Here is a 14,540-nt window from a genome sequence, read left to right as displayed (position 1 = left end):
AGTAGCAGAATTCTACTATGTAATTCAATTGTAGAAGACAATCGTAAATGAAAGGTTTATCTCAAAGTGGAATGATACAGGTGCTTTTACTGACCATGGTTGTGCAAGTGAATTATTTCATGGATCTGGGGTAACAATGTTGCAAATAACAGAATTTTTACCTTTTTTTTACCAGACGCGCCTTACATCCAGTTGTTACAGGGACAGTCCACCCTGGAGACACTCAGGGTTAAGTGTTGGGGACTCAATGGTAGTTAGTGGGGTTTGAACCTGGGTCTTCAGGTTCATAGGCAAATAAGTCAACCACTATGCTACTACCACCCCGTTAGTCTGCATGGTAAGTGCACCCCATTTCCTGGGGTGATATGACTGTCTTATGGGCTACGGCTTTTAACCATAATTTGATGGCATTGGTGTCATTAAGAATCTTTTGTGCATCACTGCAGAGTTGACGTGTCTCGCAGCTCTGAGTGTATGCTGGTAAGGAGTCTGGGCTTTACTCGCTACTCGGCTCCGGCGTCTGCCTCCTCTGGAGCCGCTTTCGGTTGCCGCGCAGGATCTGGCCGATGCTGCACAAGCTCTCCTGTGCTATCTCTGTCAGACGCAGATCACACTCCAGCAAGGTGCTGTTCCGGGACATGCCCTCCTCCAGCGATTTACCACCATCCTACAATAAAAAATATACACAGATCGATTTAGATGCAGTCTTTTGTCTACATTTTATCCGCTGGTTAGCCAGTAGATGCTTCTTCCCTGCTGCAGACAGGAGAACTATTTATCTTTAAGGAATTTCAAGGTTGCAATCGTCTGGGAATACTGTAATAACGTGGGGGGGGGGGACCTAGACTATGGGCTGGAAAGTGAACATGCTGGAGCTTCTTACAGAAGCAGACCACCCCTTTCCAGGCCACACCAGTAGATTTTAGGTTCACGCTACAGGACAGCTTTTACGCTTCTCTGCTCCAAGGACCTGGCTTCCGGGAACAGGATGAGGTCATCGCCCCTACTGCGGACCTTTTCTGCGGCTAAAACAGAGACGGGAAGAGAAAGGGATACGCGGCGGCTGCGATGCTGGTATATATTACGGGATCCTGTCAGTGGCGTTTTAAGGTCCTGCCGAGAGCGCCAAGGTCATGCAATCCTGCGTCTCGCGTTCCGCAACGTCGGCAGATCTCGGTGGCATCCGATTTACGCGCAGTAAAGCACCGAGGAAGGACTACGCCTCCCACATCCCAATCCGTTCTTATTTATTCACCATGTCCACATCCTTATGCATCTTAAACAAGATGTTTCAACCTAAATTAGCCCACAAAAGAAAATATTCCTACTCTAAGCCTGTAAAAATCTCTGTATTAACACAATTTCAATACAATATCTTCATCTGGTTGAAATGATGTAGATATAAATTGCAACCAATTGTTTATTAGACAGCTTCCCATTAGACTGATTAAACGTCACTGTGTCAGGAACTCACCACTCCCAGCCTGTTGCAGCACAGCTTGATGCTCCTGAGCGTGGTGTTCTGGCTGAAGACCCGGGAGAGAGCACTGGCAGTGGGTTCAGTCATGTAGTTGGCCTCCAGGTGGAGGGTAACCAGGGTCCCGTTCTTCAGGAGGGCCCGAGCGGCGGCCTGGCCGCCCTCATCGCCCACGCAGTTCAGGCAAAGGTTGAGGGAAAGCAAGGTGGTGTTCTTGGACAAGGCGGAGGCCAAGGCCTTAGCCCCGTGGCCACGGATCTGGTTGTCATAGACATTCAGGGCCTTCAGCTGACTGCGGTTCAGAAGCTTGGCCAGGGCCCGTGCCCCCCGGTCACCGATGACGTTATGGGACAAGTTGAGCTCTGACAGAGAGGGGTGATCGAGGAGGTGCGTCACGAGAAGACGACACCTTTCATCATCCACTCTGCTCTGATGTATTCTGAGCACCTGAAGGAAAAAAATAATTCTAAACATCTAAAAATGTCCCACGTTCATTCATTATCTTGATGAATTCAATTAGCTGCACAATCTCTAAAAGTGAATTAGTGTATTAGGAAAATAAATTTGAAAAAAAGCGACAATAGCAGATGCCGAGCAGCTCATACCTTGAGGGTCCTACAAGACTTGAGCGCTTTACCCAGAGATTCGCAGTCCCGGAAACTAAACTCAAACAAATTCCACTCGAAATTCATGCCACAGCCTTTCACTCCATAGGCCAGGTGCAGCTCCTCTAAACGGGCCAGCTTATCCAGCAAGATGCCAAAATCAAAATGGTCTATTGAGGGCAGATCATCGCCCATGTCACTGGCTGTATCTACGCCATCCTCTTCCTCGATGTCCCGAGGCTCTCTGATTGGTGGGAGTAGCTGCGAGATTTTCAGCCTTTTCACGTAGTTCTTACAAAGGGGAACCATGTCCAAGACGGTTGTAGGGTCGGTGACGTCTGGGATGAAGAGCTCGATGATGCTCTCCAGGTGTCGCTCGAAGAACATGCGCTTCCAGCTGTCGCCGTAGGTGGTGACATCGCACAGGCCCCAGCGCTCCATGCAGCACTTTTTCCAGTAGCGCTCCTCGCTGATCAGATTGGCGGTCACATGCAACGGCAAGGACGGAGGCAACTTCTCCAGGACGCGTGCCCTGTGGCGCGGCAAAAGACGATCCAGCAGGGGGTTCTCTGCAAAGATAAGATTAGAGATGAGACGATCCTTCATTAGTCCCACGAGCGGGACATTTACATTGTCACAGCTGAATGTGGACAGTACAAGACAGTGGCTGAGTGTATTAAAATGTCTGTGTGTATATAAAAATATACACTTCTCACAATAAGATATTTTTATTTACATGAGTGCTTTTCCTATTTGCTCTAATTCGAATGAAATAAGTAAAAGTTCCCTTTAATATTACCAATACTGTGTGAGAAGAAACACCCCTTTTTTTTTTTTTACCCCAAACGTTTAGACAATAACAGGGATAGCCCCAAATAACAATCTCAGTTGTGGGTGCTTCCAGCTTGACAGCGACGTCTCATGCTCCTCACCAGCCACCTGATGTTGTTCTGAGGCAAGTGCTACATGCAGTTCTGCCAGGTCACGTGGGGGTGGGTATGATCATTCAGTCTCTGCTTCAACTGGTGCCAGACGTGCTCTATGGGGTTCGTACTATGTGAGGCACTCCAACTTCCTGAAGTCAAGCTGTGACAATTCTGCCACAATGTGGTGGAGCATTATCATCCATGAACAGAAATTTGGGGGTGTGCTGGCGGGATCGGGGGACGTTTCTGACGTAAGAACGTGCAGTGACTGATGTACAATAACCAAATCTGTTTTGCGCTGACTGGTGATGCCTGCACAGACTGTTGCACCTCCTCCACCAAAGCAAAGCCTGGGGGCCATGTTGACCTCAGCGTATCGCTCACCAATCACGTCACTTTCAATTGCCCCCCTATCCCAAAAATGTCTGAAGTGAAACAAACACTGTATGTATGACACCCACTAAGTCTCTCACAATATCCCCAGCTTATTTTGAGTAGTGTATATGCAATCAGGACATTCAGGGTATTTGAATCAGGCATCAAATCTGAACAGCAGTGCGGACGTACCAGCAAAGTTCTGCACAATGTGCTGAAGGCACAAATGCGTCAGCAGGGGCACCACTTCAAGGGACCACTCCGGATCTTCTGCAACGAGGCGCCGCATTTTCCGCACGTCTGCAGCAGGGATCTTGCCGGGGACAGGAGGATCCATCCTAACTGTCAGCCGGTCCATGGCCACATTCATATCCACATGGAGAACGTGAGAACGACTTGAGGACGATGTGCATGTTTGACTAGTGAAATTTTATGTAATTATGGAATTAGATATATTATATAATATGTATGTGTGTGTGTGTATATATATATATTCATTTGTCAAAAACAGCGAAAGCATGCATAAGTCCATGCCCCATAAGCGTGCTCCTAGTGGCCAATCACATGCTTTATATTGCCAGGACTGGGAGCCCATCCAGCCAGTCCGTAATTGCACTGGAGGTCAATTAAGCTGGTTGCCGAGTTTATAGTACAGTTTTCACCGTTGGTTTGGCACATTTCTTGAAACAGAAATGACATTCTCAAAACAACGTGGACAAATCTCCAAACCACAAATGCTCTTGGAACATTTGATGATTTAAAATTCATGAATTCATGATAGATTAAAAACTTTCGAGGCTGCTTGAAAGTGATTACTTGTCACATGTGTCACACCACAGCACAGCACACAGTGAAAAGTGTCCTCCGCATTTACTATAAACCAGTGGTAAGCTATGAAAGATGCATGGCCACCACGGCCCTTCTTACTGTGAAATCCTTTTTTCAGATTTATACATAATTGTATTCTGTTAGACTTCTTCCATGGTGACAAAACATACAGCCATTTTGACTCGCAGTGCTTGCACAATGCCAAAGGGATGCTGCATTTTGGGGACACTGGGGTCGCTTCCTTAACCGCTAGGCCACCACTGCCCCAAGAGAGATCTCTGGGGGAGATATGAGTTTTTGTGCTGGACCATCCAGACTGAATCTTCCAATGTAAATGAAAACAGAGAAGGTGTGTCCAAACAGGGTGGTAGTAGCCTAGAGGGTAACAAACTCACCTATGAGCCAGAAGACCCAGGTTCAAACCCCACTTACTACCATCGTGTCCCTGAGCAAGACACTTTACCCTGAGTGTCTCCAGGGGGGGACTGTCCCTGTAACTACTGATTGTAAGTCGCTCTGGATAAGGGCGTCTGGTAAATGCCGTAAATGTAAATGTAATATCTAGTTTTGAAGCGTGTGTGAACGGTTTTGGGAGCGATGTGAACTTTCTGCTAGTGAGCTCCAACGTTGCGCAGAACTGTAAGTCTGTTCGGCCAAATTACCTTACGGTTTTAAGAATGTAATTTCTGCCTCGAGAAATGGGCATCAGCGTATAAATGCAGTACTCGGGTGCAGTCTGCTACACTTAATCTTACTTACCGCGGCGTAATTTAACCAGGCTTCCCAACATCGCACAACGTGGCAACACTAACCTCACTATCTCGATACAATATTTTTCACCAGAGCGCCACTTAACATTCGCAACTTCGTCGATTTATTTTTCGACAAATTATCAGCGTCTAAACGTCCCTGTGTGCGCGATAGGGGCAGCCTTACCGTATCGGTAAATTTTTCGGAGAGAACGAACTCTGCCGCTACGCCAGTTGCGCGGCGGCCGTCTCCATGGATACAGACGCCGTCTTACGTCACGGGCTCGGGGGGGTCACGTGTGCAGGGAGACGGTCCGGTGGGAGTGCGTGGCCGAGCTGGGACCCCCCCGGCCGATGGGTCTGGGGTCGGATTTTTTAAAATTTATGTTTTATTTGGAAAATAATCGCACCGAGACAAATCTGCAGGAAACGTTGTACAAAATGGTTAAAACGAGGAATTATAACGGTCTGAATAAAATTCTGGAGGAACTAGTGCAAATGAAAGGTTTAACATTTATTGTTTTGCAAAACAATTTTGAAGCATTTATCATATAGTTATGTTTTATACTTTATTTCCTTCAGTAAAATTTGCCTGAAATCAAGTGTAAGGCCAGTTTCTTCACATTTGGTGCTAATTTTCACTGGGCCTAGAAGATTAATCGATCAGATTTTAGTGGCCCAACGTCAAGGTCGCCGGTGGTTGTAAACAGAGCTGGGGGATGGTCACCAGACACCAAACTGGTTTCCATAAAACATGTTTTTTTATTAATATATTCTCAGAATAACACGGTTTTAAATCTATTGTCTTAAATTAGGCTTTATACGGGGTTCGGTCACGACTCCTTCCAGCTGAGGACAAATACAAGTGGCATCATATATTCAGACTGAACTGTGACCATGAGAGAGACTATGAAGCTCGTGTCAATAGTGCCCCCTTGTGTTAAAAGTCTGTCAGTGGATTTTATGTTATTGATGTTTATTCTTTATTCTTTTTTGTGAAATAATTTCAGAGTGACCGTGCAACTGCTGAAAAAAATAAATATAATGCTGCTTTATTTGACTCCAACGAAAATAAGAAACTAACACAAAAGGCAACAGTACAAATGTAAAAAATAAATTTACAGAAAAGTAATGTTGATCTGCCATGCATTTCTGTGCATCTTCACAGTCTGGGCACAAATGTTTTCCAGCTTCCTCAGTGGCAATGAAAATGAATGCAGTCAGGGCAAGAAAACAAAGCCTTGACTCTAATACCAGTCATCATCATCTGAAAAGAGAACGTCATCATCGCTGGCTTCGCTGAGGAACGATGACGAGTCCCAGATCTCATCCATGGGCTGGAGGCTGGAGCCCAGTATGGACAGGCTGCCGCCACCGCTGCTGCTGCTGCTGCTGTCACCACCACTGTCTTCGTCGTCGCTGTCACTGGTCTCGATGATCACCGCTGCTGCTGCCCCCGGAGACGCTGATTTCTCTGCAGTCTGGCCTAGTGGGTCACAGAGGTCAGCACTGAGTCTCATCTGTACACAAGCACATAGCATACCTGACAGCTGTAATCATCATTATCATCATCATAATCATAATAAATCACTACAGTCAATTAAAATATCAAAATGGTTTGAAAATTTGTTTTCAATTGGGAGTTATAGAATCTTGCTCGGGACAATTTGTAACTTTAAGACTACTAGGGATGGGCAATATATTGGCTTGTTCCACGTGCGATGCAGTAAATGAGTATATCGTGACAAGTATATAGAGTACAAATCCTAACAACAATGTTAAACAGACATTTTGCTTTCAAGGTTCCTTTCTTTTCCCCGTCACAGCAAACAGCTCGTTCCCGTACCCATCCAGGAAACTCTCCTGGGGCATGTAAGTTTTTCCTTAACGGCGTAGTAAAGTGAAAGCCAATGGGAATTCAGAGACATTCATTTGGATGACTTTGTCCCAAAGATTTTTATGCCATAAAGGGACAAATTTAGCAATTATACAGAGATATACAGTACAGGCCAAAAGTTTGGACACACCTTCTCATTTCTCTATTTTCATGACCATTTACATTGGTAGAGTCTCACTGAAGGCATCAAAACTAAGAATGAACACATGAGAGTGATGGAGTGCTGCGGCAGATGAACTGGCCTCTACAGTCACCGGACCTGAACCCAATCAAGATGGTTTGGGGTGAGCTTGACCAACAAGTGCTAAACACCTCTGGGAACTCCTTCAAGACTGTTGGAGAACCATTTCAGGTGACGACCTCTTGAAGCTCATCAAGAGAATGCCAAGAGTGTGCAAAGCAGTAATCAGAGCAAAGAAACTAGAATATAAAACATGTTTTCACTTATTTCACCTTTTTTGTTACCACTTGGGTGGTAACAAAATGAACCAGAAGACCCGGGTTCGAATCCCACTTACTACCATTGTGTCCCTGAGCAAGACACTTGACCCTAAGTTGCTCCAGGGGAAGACTGTCCCTGTAAATACTGATTGTAAGTCGCTCTGGATAAGGGCGTCTGGTAAATGCTGTAAATGTAAATGTAAGTACATAACTCCACATGAAAACATTGAATGAGAAGGTGTCCAAACTTTTGGCCTGTACTGTACTGTATGTGTGTGTGTGGCAATATTATTGTTGGGCCATATCGCCTCAGCGCCTGAAATGCAGATGTGCGTGAACAACACACACCTCTCACCTTTCCTCTCAGTGATGAGGGCCTGGCGACGCTGTTTCATTTCGCCACTCAGTTTCTCCACCATACGGTCAATGCAGTTGTCCAGCACCAGAGAGCGAGTCTCGAACTGGATGCTCCGCCGGCAGGTGGGACACTCGTCCTTCCGTCGTCTCCACTGGCGTATGCAGTATTGACAGAAGCTGTGGGCGCAGTTCAGCGTCACCGCCTGCAGGGACAAAAACGGACCCCAAAATGCACAGGTAAAGCAGACTCAACGGGAGAACAGAAGAAGGCAGGACGCATGTGATGGGTGACCACCAGTGACTAATAGTCACCCAGTGCACACAGTGAAATGAGTCCTCTGCTTTTATTCATAAATTTCCCTCTTTTTGAGGCCCTTATCAGTCATACCAGGAGGGGCAAACCTGTAAATAGTGACGATCGGTAGAAACACATTTGCTACAAATCAAAATGGGCTCGTCAGCTCGGGTCACCTCAATGAAGAGCTCAGAGCAGATGATGCACTGCAGCTCGTTCTCCAACACATCGGCCATCTGCGCCTCAACCTCTTCTTTCTGGGCTGTCGCCTTCTCCTTTTCTTCCTGTGAGGCCAAAATACTTTTGATGTGCCGACGGAAGAACTTTTTTAAGAAACGGCTCCTTGTAATAAGATTTTGCCGAGTGTTACCTTGGTCATCGCCAACTCTTTGTCCTTGGCTTTCAACTCCTCAAAAACCTTCCTGTGCTGGGGTAAAACATCAAAAATGACCCACAAAAAGGATTTGTTCATGTAGTTGATTGTGTTATAAAGTGAAGTGAAGTGATTGTCACTTGTGATACACAGCAGCACAGCACACAGTGCACACAGTGAAATGTGTCCTCTGCATTTAACCCGTCACCCTTGGTGAGCAGTGGGCGGCCGTGACAGGCGCCCGGGGAGCAGTGTGTGGGGACGGCGCTTTGCTCAGTGGCACCTCAGTGGCACCTTGGCGGATCGGGATTCGAACCGGCAACCTTCTGATTACAGGGCCGCTTCCTTAGCCGCCAGGCCACCGCTGCCCCATCACTGCTGTTGTGTGTCAAGCGTGCAGCTGTGCAGCGCAGAGAAGCTGAAAATGGCTTTCACCTCATGCACAGCCTCCTCCAGCTGCTTCCTCAAACCCTCCACCTTCTGCTCAGCTTTTTCCACCTGCAAACGCAACATTTTCAGAGGAACCTCTTCAAGCATGATTTTATTTAAAATATTCTTCAGTAAAAGACACTTTGGAATATTAAAAAGAGCACAACCTCGAATCGCTCTGCATGAAGGGTTAAACCCTGGGTTAAAGGAGGCCGCACCTGGGCGGCGGATTTTTTAATTTGCATGCCCTTTTGCATTGGCAACGACTAACAAATCGGCCGTCTCACCTCCAGACGGCCCTCTTGCTCACCGGAGGACGCCTCCGGGGCCTCCACCTTGCCGAGCACCTGCTCCCCCTGGCTCTGCAGCTGGCCCTCCAGCAGCTCCCTCAGCTCCTGCTCCGCCAACAGGTCGCGCAGGTGCTGGTTGAACATCAACACGCTGTCCAGCACCGCGCCGCTTCTGTCGCCGGCGGCGTTCTTTGGAGGCGGGGGGCGCATGCTGGGGCCGGCCTGCTCGGAGGCTCTGGTGCTGGCGGGACACTTGCGATGCTGCGGCGGCGCGGGGCAGGGCCGTGCCGACGACTTGTCCTCAGCCGTGCCGCGGTACAGCTTGGAGTTAGAGTCCACAGACGTGCCCGGCGCCAACTCGTCCATGCTGTATTTCCTCTTCGTTTTAACAGGTTTGAGGGGGGGCGGGGCACTCGTTTCTTCAACAAGGGGCTTTTTCAGAAAGTCCTCAACATGGCGGAGGGGCCGTCGAACCAGAATGTACTGAAACTCGGCCGGGTTATTGTCAACAGACACACCCAACTGAACATGATCTCCCAGCTCGAGGGGACACTGGCTTCCAGCAGGCAGACGGTTTCTGTTGACCCACACGCCATTCAGACTCTGAAAAAGCAAACAACGCGCAATATGTTTTTACTTTTCATTATTAAGAGGCACAGCATAACCTCCATATTACATACAAGCAAGCAAAGGCTTTATAAGCTCTTCAAAGTAAACAAGACATATACTTTACACTGTGTAGTGTCACACAACATTTCTCCATGTGCCTTAAAGGTGCCACATTCTGATTTTTTTTTGCCTTTATATCGGTCTTGCTGATTCTGTATCTGAAGTCTCTTTCCGAAATTCAGCCTTGATGCGGAATTACAGCCACTTTGATCCAGTCCCACAGTGAGATTTCCCCAGGACGCACCGTTTCGGTGTCTGTAGCTTTAAATGCTAATGAGGAGGAGAGAGGCGGGACGAGGAGGAGAGCGGCCTATAGGAGTTGAAATGACGTCATCAAGCACAACGTTTGGTGCAGACAGGAAGTCTGCGTTTTTCCAGGAAAAATAAAATGAACCCACTGTTTCTTCAGAATCTCACGTGACAAAAAAATTTACATCCATTTTTACATCCAATCACCGAGCAACTGCAATGCTTCGCGCGTTCGGAAGCCACAGCGGTCGGTGGAGATAATGTTTTAGGGGAGGGGGTGGGAAATTGTATGGGTGGGACGAATTCCAGATCAGACCGTCTGAGCTGCCGCTCTCTGAACAGTGAAGAGAAATGGCCAAAGCACTCTTTACACCAATCGCCATTAACCAGTGGCTGACCAATTTAGAGAAAGAAAACTGTATAACATCATTTCCTGTTAATGCAGCATAATGTAAAGGCAGATCGGACTGTATTAATGCATCACTCCATTAATACATTTTATTAATCGAATAATTCATTAAGTTGATCATGACACATTAGCAGAACGTAAAGACTGCCATACACACCTTGTTGTCTGTTACCGTCCACTGGCTGTTGGCTTTCTGCTTTAATGTACAATGAGTCCTGGAGATCATGAGAGGGCAACTGTCCGACAAGATCTGGTAGGTGACGTTCATGGCACGACCAATCGTCACCTAAAAACACAATGCAGTCAAAAGTCAACCGCAACCAACCATCAACAGGGGTGTCCAAACGTGTTAATTGGGCCGCCGCCAATTCTGAAAATATAACGAAATCATATACTTGGCATAAACCACAGTGTTCCAAATCCAATGGCAAGACAGGGTGAATGTACGTGTTGAGACAGGTGGAATGTACAGAGCGGCAGGACAATTTGAGTCTTTCTTTATCCGAGAACGTTGTGATTATTTTGGTCATCACGCCTGTGGACGTGAGCCAGTGTCCCTCACCTCTGGCTTGTGGCCCAGCGGGTATGTTATTATTATTATTAGCAGGTAATTATGATTATTTTAAAGTTTGGACGCCCCGCAAACGTGGGGTTTTCCTGCGCTGAAGAAGGGAACACCGATTTACGTCGACTTTTAACTACTTGCTTTCACCGGAAAACGCGAACTTCACCATACGTAAGTACGTAAGTTGCGGGTTACGCGAAGCATGTCGGGATATACAGGTCTGGCAACTTAAATAGCTCGGAGCGTGTTAAGATTGGCACCCAGCTCACGCCAACAGCGCACAGTAACTCCCGCTTTTATAACGCTGTTGTCGTTGCTGCTTTTGCTGTCGTGTCGGTTTTCGGAAATTAACCGGCCCAGCTCTGCGCGTCCGCGCCTTCGTGGTTAGCACGGTCCTGAGCTAGCATGCCTGCTACCTCCTGGTTGTCGTGCAGCTGCAGCCAGTTCGACTGCTGGCCGACTCGCTGTAGGCACCAAATCCCGTCTGGCGGCGACTGGTCCTCCGCCGGGACGTGGTCAGGGCAGGCTGTCTGTTCCATCGCTTGTGTCGCGTCGCATTTTAGTCGCCAACGGCGCCGGCCGAGACGCGTCCGACGTGAGCCTTCGGGCCGACGCTTGTAAACCGAAGAGCCGCGTATCGCGAGAGTTGCCCGGCTCTCGCGATACGAGAGTTGCGCGGAGCCTCCAGAATAACCCAAGAAGTTTTGAATTCTTCATGTTCTGTTTTTTTTTTACAATAATTTTTGTACATATACATTTCTGAAGTAATTGAGTTATATTATTATATAAAAAATACCTGTATCATTATACTGTCAGTGACTGACAACAGATATTTAGATCATTTTATTTTCATTTCTCAACAATCATTTGCAACAATCACATTTAGTTACTTGAGAAACGTAGCTCCTCACCCATCATCTTTGGTTTACAATTAAAACAGATCGAAAACATCGCAATAAAAAGTAGAACCCACGGAAGCCATCGGCCCAGTGTCAGGAGGCAAGGTGGAGGTAAACGGGGCAAATTCAACTTTTGCTCCACGTTTGAAATGCCCTGATATGGGAGACCCCATAACTGTAATTCTGATACCTGAATAGGTAAGAAAGTTGCCTGCTTACAGTATGAAGTATACACACTCGTTCCTGAATGTGGCCGCCGTCGTTACATTCATCGGCGTGCTCACTTCGAGACACTTTGGAAACGGCCACGCCCGCACGGACAGAGGAAAAAGGCACGGACCTTCCTGAGGGGCAAAGGTCACAAAAAAAGGGAAACCGCCGCGACGTCCAGTCGGGCAAAAGACACAGCAACTATAAACAATCTCAGTTAAAACACTATCGCCGTTTCCCGTCGGAATGTCCGGCGTTAGAACCGGAGAGGCGTGGAGGAGCCCCTGGCGCGGAACGTGCACCGGGAGCCGCTCCGGGTGTCAGGTTTTGATTGGCTGTGAAACAAGAGAGCTTAACGTTCCCATTTAGACTCGCTGCGGAGTGAAGGTCCAGCATTAAGGCAGCTCTGGCGATTTTTCACCACCCTGACGTGTGCACACGTGTCATTCACATTCAACGCTCGCGCCGCACGGTCATATGGCCCTGATTTCCTTGAATGGCACGTTGCTAAGGCATTAAAAAAAAAAACAAAAAAAAAAAAACCACGAGAGCGTTGGGGCTCAGAGGCGCTTGGCGTAGGTTTTGCACAGCGCGTGGTCCCGGATGTCCCCCCAGCCGCCGTTCTTCACGTGAGCCCGGTGCTCCACGGGGCCCTGGCGCGTGATGGCGAGCGTGTCGGGGAACAGGGCCGCCTTCGCCTGCCTGAGGCTGTCCAGGATGCGAGCGTGGGCCTGCTCCGGCTGACAGGCGTCCTTCTGGTGCAGGCCGCAGTCCCCCGTGTGCAGCACCCGGGTCCCCCGCGCCGCCAGCACCTTCAGCGGCTTGGAGATGCACGTCCCCGAGAGGCTCTGAAGGGTCCAGTCCCAGTTGTAGTCGTCGTAGGTGCAGAACTCATCGCTGCAGCCCATCATCTTGTAGTAGATCTCCCTGGAGATGCCCATGCCCAAGTTGTGTTTGGTGGACAGCCAACCGGTGGTCTCCAGCTTCCCCGACAGCTCGTTGAAACCCGACGTGCCGTCGTGGTTGCCCAACGCCAGCATGTCGCAGTCGGGGCAGTGCGCTTTCCTGTGCCTCGACATGTTCTTCAGGAAGTGGTAGAAGTCGGGGAGCAGGTAGTTGTCCTCCTCGATGAAGACGGCGAAGCCGCTGAAGCCCTGGAGGGCGCGCACCCGTTCCCAAGCGAAGTGAAGCTTCCACCACCAGTGGTGCTTGGCCTGCGTGATGTGGGCCTCGCGGTAGTGGCCGTACGAGTCCGGGTGTTCCGCGTTCAGGCACCCGGCCTTGACGGCCGCCTCCTTCCCCACGTCTCTCGGGCAGTCTTTCGGATCCTGGCCCGGGAACTCGCCGGGATACAGCTGCTGGCTAAAGGGGTAGTATATCTGCAGGACCTTGCAGAACGTCACGCCTTGCACTATCCCGGCGATCTCCTCGGAGAGATGGTCGTGGCTGAAGATCACCAGGAACCTGCGCACCTCCGCCGTGTTCTCCAAGGACCTGACCAGCATCTTCAGGTAGGCGGGCCTGTTGTGCACCTGCACGACCAGCACCACCTCCGGCTCGTCCGGGAACCTGTCGGCGTTCAGCACCCGCTGGCCGTGGTTCATGCCGTACACGGACGCGCGCAGCGCGCCGGCGTCGCCGTACCGCGGCCGCGGGGGCGTGGCCTGCGCGGTCTCGCGAGACTCGGCGCCCGCGCCCGCGACCGCCAGCAGCTTGACGTAGATGAGCAGCGCGAGCGCGAGCGAGGCGAGCGCGAGGAGCAGCAGGTTCCTCCTGAGGAGCCGGAGCCGCATCTTCTCACCTTCTCACGCAGCCCATGCCCCTCGACTTTTCAAACTAGCTCCTGGGCTTTGCTCCCGTCGAGGCGAGGCAGCGCCTGCGAGTGGGAAATAAGGAAGAAGAAGAAGGTAAAAAGTCTTTATCAGAAGTAACATCTCAGATCCGTCGTCAGGCTCACTCACCCGCGCCGATGTGTCATGTGTCAGAGAAGCAGGAAGAGGAAAAAAGACACCGAGGCCGAGTCTCGCCTGCTGACGTGTACAAGTCAACCAACCGGACCGCGGTGAGACCAGGGAGCGGGTCCCACCCCCTCCGTGCTCATGTTTCATATTTTGAACCCACGGGAACAAAGTTAAAAAAAAAAAAAAAGTTTCTGACAACTACACCAAAAGTGAACGTATACAGAATAACATCAAACTACTTCAAATATATATATATAAATAAAAATAAGACAGGTTTACACCGGCATCAGAAACACGAGATTCATGCATAATAATAAAAATGCATTGATAATAAACCAGTTATACTTGTCTATACATGCCTGTCACTTCTGATCACAGACAATGCAAATGTAAAATAATTTCATTAGAAATGTCAGGTAGGTTGGCCATGATGACAAGTTAAACTGTAACGGGACTTTACCAACACTGACATTTCAGTACAAAGGTAAAAACAAGTCGTACATTTTTACACACATGCATTTTCCCCAGCAGAATAA

The 14,540-nt window shown here is 48.7% G+C and overlaps 3 protein-coding genes across 8 annotated transcripts; all 3 read right to left on the bottom strand.

Annotated features, from left to right (window-relative positions):
* Positions 1-72: 72 nt before the first annotated feature.
* drc5 (dynein regulatory complex subunit 5) lies at positions 73-5,197 on the bottom strand. 3 transcript variants are annotated; one of them, XM_028953321.1, is made up of 5 exons: positions 5,148-5,197; positions 3,576-3,721; positions 2,083-2,651; positions 1,475-1,924; positions 73-667 (listed from the first exon to the last, which is right to left on the bottom strand). In XM_028953321.1, exons 2-5 carry the CDS (start codon positions 3,718-3,720, stop codon positions 497-499), a joined length of 1,335 nt encoding a protein of 444 aa, XP_028809154.1. In that variant the 5' UTR covers position 3,721; positions 5,148-5,197; the 3' UTR covers positions 73-496. The 3 variants fall into 3 exon arrangements, with proteins under 3 accessions (XP_028809154.1, XP_028809153.1, XP_028809152.1); XM_028953320.1 differs by having other exon boundaries at positions 3,576-3,725; positions 5,148-5,193; XM_028953319.1 differs by lacking the exon at positions 5,148-5,197 and having other exon boundaries at positions 3,576-4,596.
* A 787-nt stretch (positions 5,198-5,984) lies between these two features.
* On the bottom strand, positions 5,985-11,562 carry rnf8 (ring finger protein 8, E3 ubiquitin protein ligase). Of its 4 annotated transcripts, none has more exons than XM_029002947.1 (8): positions 11,351-11,562; positions 10,527-10,655; positions 9,040-9,645; positions 8,759-8,821; positions 8,321-8,377; positions 8,127-8,234; positions 7,654-7,858; positions 5,985-6,446 (listed from the first exon to the last, which is right to left on the bottom strand). In XM_029002947.1, exons 1-8 carry the CDS (start codon positions 11,471-11,473, stop codon positions 6,208-6,210), a joined length of 1,530 nt encoding a protein of 509 aa, XP_028858780.1. In that variant the 5' UTR covers positions 11,474-11,562; the 3' UTR covers positions 5,985-6,207. The 4 variants fall into 4 exon arrangements, with proteins under 4 accessions (XP_028858780.1, XP_028858781.1, XP_028858783.1 ...); XM_029002948.1 differs by having other exon boundaries at positions 6,250-6,446; positions 7,647-7,858; XM_029002950.1 differs by having other exon boundaries at positions 6,346-6,480; positions 7,647-7,858.
* Positions 11,563-11,766: 204 nt separating this feature from the next.
* LOC114763377 (alpha-1,6-mannosyl-glycoprotein 2-beta-N-acetylglucosaminyltransferase) lies at positions 11,767-14,150 on the bottom strand. Its single transcript, XM_028953024.1, has 2 exons — positions 14,005-14,150; positions 11,767-13,919 (listed from the first exon to the last, which is right to left on the bottom strand). The coding sequence occupies exon 2, from the start codon at positions 13,834-13,836 to the stop codon at positions 12,604-12,606; it is 1,233 nt and encodes a 410-aa protein (XP_028808857.1). The 5' UTR covers positions 13,837-13,919; positions 14,005-14,150; the 3' UTR covers positions 11,767-12,603.
* Between the last annotated feature and the right edge of the window lie 390 nt (positions 14,151-14,540).

The sequence above is a fragment of the Denticeps clupeoides genome, chromosome 14 (assembly GCF_900700375.1).
Source record: "Denticeps clupeoides chromosome 14, fDenClu1.1, whole genome shotgun sequence".
NCBI lineage: Eukaryota > Metazoa > Chordata > Actinopteri > Clupeiformes > Denticipitidae > Denticeps > Denticeps clupeoides.
Note: the sequence above shows the minus strand (reverse complement) of the source record. Positions and strands in the feature narration are given on the sequence as shown.